This window comes from Glycine soja, chromosome 3 (assembly GCF_004193775.1).
Source record: "Glycine soja cultivar W05 chromosome 3, ASM419377v2, whole genome shotgun sequence".
In the NCBI taxonomy this organism is placed as follows: domain Eukaryota; kingdom Viridiplantae; phylum Streptophyta; class Magnoliopsida; order Fabales; family Fabaceae; genus Glycine; species Glycine soja.
Window position 1 is genome coordinate 35960749 of NC_041004.1, and position 10731 is coordinate 35971479.

General features: G+C 33.2%; 1 protein-coding gene across 1 annotated transcript; it reads right to left on the reverse strand.

The window, feature by feature from the left end:
* Positions 1–1405: 1405 nt before the first annotated feature.
* LOC114406626 (rhomboid-like protein 20) lies at positions 1406–9906 on the reverse strand. Its single transcript, XM_028369386.1, has 8 exons — positions 9756–9906; positions 9509–9609; positions 8829–8969; positions 8440–8506; positions 4578–4729; positions 4388–4489; positions 2385–2510; positions 1406–1950 (listed from the first exon to the last, which is right to left on the reverse strand). Exons 1-8 carry the CDS (start codon positions 9778–9780, stop codon positions 1783–1785), a joined length of 882 nt encoding a protein of 293 aa, XP_028225187.1. The 5' UTR covers positions 9781–9906; the 3' UTR covers positions 1406–1782.
* Between the last annotated feature and the right edge of the window lie 825 nt (positions 9907–10731).

Genomic DNA, 10731 nt, shown 5'->3' on the forward strand with positions numbered 1-10731 from the left:
TATGTATGATAGGGTATCGACTAGTGTTAGGACACAGGGTGGAGAGTCAGACGATTTTCCCATCACAATTGGTTTACATCAAGGGTCAACCCTTAGCCCCTACCTTTTTACCTTAATTCTGGATGTCCTCACGGAACAAATCCAAGAGATAGCGCCGAGATGCATGCTTTTTGCAGATGACATAGTCCTCCTTGGAGAGTCGAGGGAGGAGTTGAATGAGAGGTTGGAAACTTGGAGACGAGCTCTAGAAACACATGGTTTTCGCCTAAGCAGAAGCAAATCGGAGTATATGGAATGTAAGTTCAACAAAAGAAGGAGAGTTTCTAACTCAGAGGTGAAAATAGGAGACCATATTATCCCTCAAGTCACACGGTTTAAATATCTTGGGTCTGTAATACAGGATGATGGGGAAATTGAAAGGGATGTGAATCATCGCATTCAAGCAGGATGGATGAAATGGAGAAAAGCATCGGGGGTGTTATGTGATGCAAAGGTACCGATCAAGCTAAAGGGAAAGTTTTATCGGACTGCGGTAAGACCGGCGATTTTGTACGGAACAGAATGTTGGGCGGTCAAGAGCCAACATGAGAATAAAGTCGGTGTAGCGGAGATGAGGATGTTGCGGTGGATGTGTGGTAAGACTCGACAGGATAAAATTAGAAACGAAGCTATTAGAGAGAGGGTTGGAGTAGCGCCTATTGTAGAGAAGATGGTGGAAAATAGACTTAGGTGGTTTGGGCATGTAGAGAGAAGATCGGTAGACTCTGTAGTGAGGAGAGTAGACCAGATGGAGAGAAGACAAACAATTCGAGGCAGAAGAAGACCCAAAAAGACTATAAGAGAGGTTATAAAAAAGGATCTCGAAATTAATGGTTTGGATAGAAGTATGGTACTTGATAGAACATTATGGCGGAAGTTGATCCATGTAGCCGACCCCACCTAGTGGGATAAGGCGTTGTTGTTGTTGTTGTATATCAGCAAATTACACTCTTTTTTAACTTTTTTCAAATTCCACATAATATTATTCATTTTTCTATTTCTACACTAATTTTTTTATGTTTAAAAACATTACACTAACATCTCATATGTTATACCAATGCCCCTTAATGTCTGAAAACATTACATTGACACTCATATATTACACTATCTTTTCCTACAAGAAAGGTTACTTTAATAGTTAAAAAGATGTTTGTATAATTCACAAAACGTATTGATGTAATTTACCGCACGACAATCACAACAGAGCACATTTTGGGCATTAAATGTTTGCGGTCAATCTCATCTCAGTGTGAAACAGTGAATTACATTTCCAATTCGACATCGGCTTATAAACTCCTAGTTGTTACCAGAAGGATTACATATAATACTTCAAATAATTTTTCACCCAATTTTCTGGGACACAAAATTAACCTCAACAATTTGCAATATGATTTTTAATTTAGTTTGTGGGTGGCACAGAAGAACCTGCAACTACAAATATCTGATTCACACTTCATAAAAATGTGCATAATTTTCCATATGTTGCAAGTATTTTGTACAGGATCCTAACTCATTTGTCTATCAATGCCAGTACTCAAGATATTTTATCTAAAGATTCAAGTTAAGGTGGGAAAAATGATCCTCAGAAAGCAGGAGTCCTTGAGGATGATACTATATAGGAATGCCTGAAGTTCACAAACATCCTCACATCATGATTAGTGAATTTCTAATCCTTCATTGATTAGGATTCCATCTATCAATTCAGAACAATCCGGCTCTCATTTATGCGCTACATTTATGGAATTAGTGCGACTGTGCCTCCAGTAGGATGTTGGTGGCCACATTGACATCATTTCTGGCCTGCACTAGGGCTTGTCTGGCAGAATTCCTGTCAAAGCCCATAGAGACAAGGGTAGTGATCGAGTCCTCCGTTGGCTCTACTGCAGCTTGCATTGGAGCAGGGTAGTTTCTCTGAAGTCAACAGATTGTATTAATTGTCAGAAGGTACAGAATCCTCTACATATTGCTTCAAGGAATGTTGACATATTGAATGTAATAAATCACTACATTAAATTGCATGACAAACTTTTCAGCTAAATCTTTAAAACCAACTTGCTTTGATTCAATTATATTTTCAACAGTGGCAAATGATTTGACAGGAGCTGCAAGCTAATGTGCATATTTTATTTTATTTTTATTGCTACACAAGCTAATATGCATATGAATATTAATGTTTGTGTTTAAAAGGGAATTGGCTTCATTTGTGAGATTAATACATACACACCCAGCTTCAAATATTGCGGCTGCATAGAAAGCTGATAGGGTCATCAAAATCATAAATGCATAGCTGCCTAAGATATGCAAATCAAACCATAAAAGAATTACAAGCACAAAGTAAAACTTGCCTCCATTTGGTGAGTTGGATAGGAAGGTAAATTCCTGACAACATTCCTTGCTGATGATGGTGCACGTGGACTCCCCATAGATGGCAACGAAATTCTTGAAAATAATGATGAGATCATCTCTGGGAACTGCAGTGTAGGATCACATAAGCAAAACAAATAACTTCCCAGTAATCACTTGAGGTATAACAATATAATGCATAGTGTTTGAAATTAATACATTCAAATTACGGGAAAATGAGAAAAAGTGGGAAAAAGTGGAAAAACTAGATAGTCTAAACATTAAAAATAGTTTTTCATGGAAGTTACACTAAATAATATTAGATGAATGATAGCAATATAATGGACTGTAACAAGATAAATATGGATATATATCATATAGCAGACTTGCATGTAGAGAGTAGAGACTAGATAGATATCTATATACCTAAACAATGGCACTGAATGCAGGAAGCACATTGTGGAGTCATATTGATAATTAGACAAAATCTAAATTTTTTATCACCATCAACCTCAAACAAGAACAAGATCACCAGCTAGCATTTTGGTTTCCAGATAAAAGGGCAGGCAGCATCTAATCTCTAAGTCCTATACAATGCCCAACCCATGGAATGCATTGCAAAAATGAAAAGTTCCGCTGTTCTATCCTTAAAACTGTCCCATGGTTCTTAATAAAGACAGTAAACTAATGCCACTCATAAGGAACTTAATCTCTGTTTGGACATACGTGCGCGCGCGTGTATATAGAAGGTGCTTAATTTAAGCACAAATTGTATTTATAATATCAACATTGTATGCCAAATTTTAGAAACATAAACAGCCACTAGTATATTATGTATGAATCAAGGTAATTGAATCAGGATACAAATCATGTATTGGAAAGCTTCCGAATCAAATCGCATATCGTGATTCGTAAGATTCATGATCAATAATATTTATATATATATTATTAACATAACTCAAGGGCCAAGACTATCTGTTGGGCTTTTTAGTTTATAATTGCCAGCCCAATTAACTATTTAGATTTAACAGAGAAGGACTGCAGCAGGAGTTTTAAAAACTCACGTGACCACAACTTAACTATCCTGGCATCTACAAGCCATGTAAATTTTGAAGGCAACCAGCAAGGCCAATACCCAATACCCACACCTGACACGGTTTTCTTTCCCTCCCTTTCTTCCTGAATGCTGAACCCTAAACACCGCCTTCTTCTGCAACACGTCAAAGTTTTTTGTAGCTGTGCTGTGCCTGATCGACGATGCAACACTCATGATGTGACACAAACCCATGGCGTATAAGGTGCGGCTGCAATTACCATTATAGCGGACTCTGCAACGCGACCTAACTTGTTCCAGAATCATGCAATTCAAACAGAAGTCATAATTCTCATGCAATTCACACAATTCAGGTAATGGTTCAGCTACAAGAACGATATGCAGTCCGATTCGCATTGCTGGTCCTCCGAATCACATCAAATCACAGGTATTGTATCGTGATTCGAGAAATACTTACTGCCATGGTATGAATATATAGATATAGCTCCATATAGAAGGCCACTTAAATCAATCTAATTCATTATAAGAAATTGATACGTTGGTCAGGGCATTAGACTCACCACATTTTTTTAATTTAAATTTGTGGGATTAAAAAGTTGGTAAAAACTTTTTCTTAAAAATTATAATGTTTGTTAATTGTAAGACACATCAAATATCAATGGATGAATGGAATACAAAGCAATCTTCAATTAATATGAAGATGTGGGAGAGAACCTTCCAATCCAACGGTATAACTATTGAAAGACTCATCTGATAAAATGTTATTATAAGATTGATTTTGGTTAACAATATCAATTAAACCTGACACAATATATTTATATACATATTTTCCTTAAGAGAAAGCTTGCATCCACAATAAAAGCTAAACATATTACTGGCCACCTGCACTGATACATAATTGCTAAAATCTAAAATTAAAAAAAAAAACTCAAATTTAAGACTTAAATTTACCTTTGCTTTGCGAATGTAAAAGACATTCAAACGGTACAAGGAACCAGCAAGGATGCCACACATCCCCGGTAAGATAGACCTTTTCCATGATGACAAAAGAAGCTACAATAATTTAAATTAGTTTTCAGACACTGAATGATTCTAGAAATGCGTAAATGATATAAGCACCCATAATTCAGTTCAACAATACCTGAAGACCAGCTAGATATATGAATGACTTGTCTGAGAAGAGGAAGCTAAACACACGAAACCGTGTTGAAACTGGAATGTCAAAGAAAAAGGGTACAAATGAAGCAAATATAAGGCCATATGGTCCAGGAGTGACTAGGTTTGCTGTAGGATCTGCAAATAGTGGACATAAATCTATCAAATTCTAAAATAATATGTACATTTCATTTGCCACTATAAAAAAAGAAGGCAGGACATTCAATATCATTCAGCATTCCTACAAGTAAGAGTGTAAATGAGAAAAATTATTTGAGTTATTCAAGCTTAACTTGTTGAATACTCAATCAAACTTGTTTATTTACAAAACTAACAAGTTCAAGCTTGACTATAGACTAAATTATATAAATAAGTCAAGCTCAAACTTTATAAGTTTGCCACTAAAAGCCCATGAATAGATTGTGAGTTTATGTGTTTGCATAATGATCCTGGTCTTTTATATAAGAAACAAGTACTTAATTCATCAAGATCAATAGAAGTAGTTAAATTAGTAAATTTAATTAATAATGTCATAAATTTAATATTTATTCCAGAAATACCCATAGAATTAAATGGTTTAAATGATGGTTACATTTAATGACACTTCTCATAATTCAAGGGATAATTTCTTCAACCAATGAGTATGAATTATATTATTAATAGCTCAATGAATACATCCACTTTTGTGGAAAATGAACGGATGTCTCATTAATAGACATCACAATAAATTAATGGTATAAAAGAAAAATAGCAATTGATGCGTTTGAAAGTGGCTTACATTTCTTATAATTAGGACCAAAAAATGCTCTCATTTGTTTCTTATTTAAAGGACTATAGGTAGTATTAATTTTAGATGAGAAAAACAATGTACTTAGTAAATTGTAATTTTATCTAAAACAATATCATTTCCTAACCTCCATGTTTAAAGATTCTTTAACTCTTCATTTAAATTTTTATTTCATATTCTAGCATGAAATGTCTATTAAATACTAAATTAATAAACTTAGAAAATACTTTAAATTTGATAGAGTGAAAAATGATAATTACGTTATAAATGAGTTAAAAAAAGTCGAGCTCAAGCTTCACATTAATAACACCCAAGCTTTATATTTGACTCCTTTAAATAAAAGAGTCAATCTTAAGCATCTATTGTTTTGAAGCCAAGTTTGGGCTTCATGTGCTCAGATTGGCTTGACTCATTTGCACCGTTACTTAAAAGTATGCTGTTGCCATAAGGCAAATCATCTACAATAAACAAGTAATATGTTTTCCTAGTTTTCAAACTTCTTGACGGAAGATATCATAATCATGGGTTGGGTGTTGATTTCAATACAAAGCCAGTTCACAGTATGAAGATTGAAAGTAGAGTCTGAGGAGTCAAGATTTTATGCTTGGACGGTTGAGGTAACCCTATAGAAGTAACCTTTCAAGCCTTCCAAAGGATGACTTTTCAAATAAAGATAATTTGGTATTTACAGGATTGTCAATTGTCATGATACTTCTGATATTAGAGCCAACCAGTTCCTATGATAAATAACAATGTGGTATGTTAGTTAGGAACATGCCTTAGAATTGTTTCATTTCTAAAACACTCCATCATGTGAACACCCTTTGGGCTTGAAGAGTGTATAAAGCATCAATCAACTGCACAATGAGCTGGGCATCAATTCCAAAAAGAATTGAAGCAAGAAAAAAAAAATCCAGATTGTTGATCAAACGGGCTGCTTTCCCATGTTTAACTGATTGGTGATGTGTTGCATGTTTCTCACTACTGGTTTTTTAGTCTTTTTTCCTACTATTCTTGGTTTAGTTCTCAAGGATTTTTTATCCTCTTGCTTTTCTGCCTCTCTTTTCTATCTTCATAATAAAATTCTCTTTTATTAAAAAATAAGGTTTGAAAATGCCTTCTAACATCCTTTACCGCCACAGAATTTTAACAGGCTTAAAGACTCAGTGAAAATTACACGTGAATTATGCTTAGTCTTTAATTTGACATTGATGATGAAATGATATTGGTTACAGGAAATTAGGACTCAAATTACATACTCTTTTTGGAAAAACACAACCCATCTTTTGAAAGAGTATGGATAAGCCAGTTTGCCTCATTTAGCAAATGAAAAGGTGATAAACAATTCAAAGAGTATCTACTTGGACACAATAGTGAAATCTCTTGAGTCATTAGAGAAATAAAATAATTCAATTCATTTCTATGGTTCGAGAGAATGTCAAAGAGTATCTACTCAGACACTGCAGTGGAAGTAGTATCAAATGAAAAGTGCCTTTATTATGGACGCTTTATTCTGTCTCCACTTATGATAAGCAAAGCCAACTTGTTGAGTTCTAGCAATTGTTTGGCTCATAGAAACCACTAGTCACTAGCTTACCCTTGTCTTCCCAGAAACAAACAATTCATTAAGGAAGAGCCATAATCACTAGCTTCACGACACCAATACACATTAGATGCTTTCAATTCCCACTCAAAGTAGTATACACAAATGAATAACTCATGTGATGCTGTTAAAATCAGATGCTAAAAAACTGATCTGCCTTGTGTTCCAGGAATAAGCAGCCATACTCTCAGAGCAATCTCATATAACTACCCTTTTTCAGTAAAATGCTACTTACCTTATTTTTCCTGATGAGAAGTTAAAGGAAAACAAAATCATAACTTCATGAACATAAACACAAGTACCCCATTACAAAAGCACCAACTGACACTCCTCAAAATTTTGTAATTAAAATCAAACTTTAGCTTTTACAGAGAGTTTTGACATTCTGTCAGAACATCTCGTCATCTGAACTGGCATAAAGTCATAAACCATCTTTTTAGCCAGAATTAGATTTAATGGAATGACTAGAGATTAGAGAAACTACCCTCCTAATGTAACTCATTCTTGTATTGATGTAAATGAATTCATGTCATTGGACTAGTTAAGATATAGGACCATTCACAAACAAAATTAAAAAACATGAACTTACAGAACTAAAGCATAGTTAACATGTTTAAGATATTGTTTACAGAAAGAAAAACAGTAGTGTCAACAGTAAACTCCAAACCTATTAACTCATTAAAACGGAAAATGTTAACAAGTTGATGGTAGGCATTTTGAAGTAAAATAGTAACATGATTAAGGCACAGTTTTGGTAGTCAAATAATTTACCGAATTAATACCAAAATAATTTCATATATTAGTATTAGATTCAAGGAATAACTAATCGAACAAATCCGATAGCATAATGCCAAATGTCCTGAAATTCATTCACCTAATGATACAAGCTATTGACACAAAACAACAATCCTTGATCCTTTAAATCAAAAGAAATTGAATTGTTTTGAATATTATAATAACTTGAAGAATTAAATTTTTAAACAAAACTTCAAATGCAAAACTCTAACTTCTTTATGGTCAAACTCAAAAGAAATCACTTTATGTACTCCAAAATGTGCACTGTCAAGCCGTTTTCTTGGCATTGCCTAAATAGCACTGAGACATTTTGTTATTGGTACTGAGAAAGGAAGGCACCAAAGAGGTTCATACTAAGAAAGCACAAAGTTATATTGGCAATAAAATCTCATATGAAGGGAGGTGCCTCATAAACTGTGAACCATATATCCTGCTATACGTGTTCCTCACTAAATCGGTATTAGAAAAAGGTCACCAAATGCCATAAAAAGGGTCAAAACATGAGACAAAAAACAGTCAAGGAAAATTCACCACATGAACGGGCATGACATGCACAACCAAAAAATTAAGCAAAATGTATTGAAAGAAAAAACATATATGGAGATTAATTAAAGTTAAAAGATTAAAAGAAAGGCATATGAAGACCAATATTGAGAATAATACCTTTTAAAAGTGCTACAGCAAGGACCTCAAGCAGTAGTGAAGTTAATATGGAGAACACGATAAAGACCTGCATAAAGGGCACACACAGATATTTGAAACCGCATACAAGGTACAGAAAAGCATCCTTCCCCCTCTACTGTGTGCACGTGCATTCGTAAGGTATGGAGAACCAATGATGGAGGTAGATATGGTATTTCAAAAATGAACATAATGCATCAAGGCACATGATGATGGATAGGTGGTTATTTTGAACAGGGGAAAATGTTGCAAATCAATCTAACTAATCATATACCTTATTTTTTTTATTAGCCAGAACTTGGTTCCAAAAATATATCTAAAGATGGCACATAAACTCCTGAATATAAACTTACAAAATACAAATTACTTACTGAGTATTTATTGGAACCTATCTGTCGCTCAAAGACCCTGAAGTAATATAGAAGATACAGTCCAAACATCAACTCTGGTGTTGACGAGAAGGAAAATATGGACATGATCAACTTCCAAAGGCGAATCTTTCCAAAAATATCCTGCCACAGAGAAAATAATGGGTTAGAGTGTTAGACTACATAGCTAATGCACAATAAGTTCACGTCTGCACCATAAATAACACAGTTCCAGTGTTTCTAGTGTTTAAATACTCTAGAAAGGCATATAATGAACAAGTAATATTCACTCCAGATTTGTTCATTAATGGCATTATCCTTAACTACAATTCCAAGAGAAATAAGGAAATGAATCTGAAGCTCAATTTTAAAACAATGTAGATTTTACCACATGGATCACTCCTAAGTCCTAAATACCCTTATCATAACAAATTTGACATATCATGCCAGGCAATTTTAAATAAATCCAAATCATTACCTAAAAAAAGGGATTCAAACTAATTTAGGATCAAAATCAAAATCTCCAAAACAAATGACCAACCCAATTCACTCCTTAAGTCCTAAACGCACATGAAAACCCAGTTACACATTCTTAAAACAAACACAATGTGCCTAATCACCATTTCTTACATAAAAATAAAAAAGAACGAAAAATTAAAAAGAAAAGGAAAAAGGGGCGGCACCTGATACGACAACCCCAGAGTGCCGAAACGGCCTTGGATCCCAAAGAAGATTGTGAAAAGCGCCGAAGCGATGATGAAGGCCCTTGTGACGGGAGCATTTGCTGCGAACAAAGACACACATAACGAAGCATTGGAACATCATAAATTGGAATCAAAAAGGAGAAAACTTAGACACGAAAAAGACAAACGGGTGTGAAAAATGAACACCCCAGATGATTATTTGGCTCGGGAAAAAGAATTAACGCACTGAAACCAGATGGACCACCGTTCATCTTCGCAGTGAAGCAGAAAGCAACGAACTTTTCTTCAGAGTTTTTGCTGGGTTTTTTTTTTTTTTTTTTTTGCCTTCTCGTGGCTGTTTGCTTCTTGTTTGAGTTTTCCCACAGTTTGGTATATATTCAATCAAATTAATTTAATCATTTAATTAATTAAATTTGAATAATAATTAATGGAAAAGAAAATAAAAGTGAATGAATGACTTCTTTGGAATCTTCTCTTCTGTCTAATAGCCTCTCTGGTAGGCGGCTTACTTTTTTTTTAAGTGGTATCAATTATCAAGTAAACACAACTCATTTTATATTTTGAAATTTGTAAATCTTTAAAATGAATTTTTATTTATTTTTTAAATATCTATTCTTATAATCCTAGTTAAATTAACAACCCATTGACACAAATGGTAATAATTTATCTTTCTTTATCATGTAATTTCGGAGTCAAATTTTATCTTTGTGATAGAATAAATCATATTAAAAAAAATATTTAATATCATAATAAACAAAAAAAGATAATCCTATTAAATTAAAGTTATATAAGAGATAATATTATTGAAGGTAATATCAGTCTATGCCAGTGAAAAATCAAATTGAATTTTGTTACTTTCTAAAAGATTATTGTTACTTTTGTTAAATCTAAAGCTGTTGATATTTTTTAACAGGTTTTAATAAAGATAAAGTATAATTAGTAATTTAGCTTAGTCATTATACAGGACAAAAGCTTATTTTAAATTTTTATATAATTAAAATTTACAATAAATAAATATCTTTAAATATATAAATTGTATTTTAAGTTTATAATAAATAATTTAAATTATTCTATAAGATTGTTTTAACTACTAATAATATTTAAAGTATTTAAACTTAATTTAAAAATAAGGATACAAGAAAATAATGAATAAAAATAATACATATATAGTATTATTTTATAATATATAAAAATAATAATTA

Excerpts from the sequence above, each read along its gene's own strand:
- LOC114406626 (XM_028369386.1), bottom strand. The coding sequence starts at position 9,780 with ATGAACGGTGGTCCATCTGGTTTCA. Across the intron at positions 8,970-9,508 it reads CTCTGGGGTTGTCGTATCAG|GATATTTTTGGAAAGATTCG; the intron begins GTGCCGCCCCTT and ends TCTCTGTGGCAG. Across the intron at positions 2,511-4,387 it reads TTTACATTCGCAAAGCAAAG|TTCCCAGAGATGATCTCATC; the intron begins GTAAATTTAAGT and ends CCTACACTGCAG.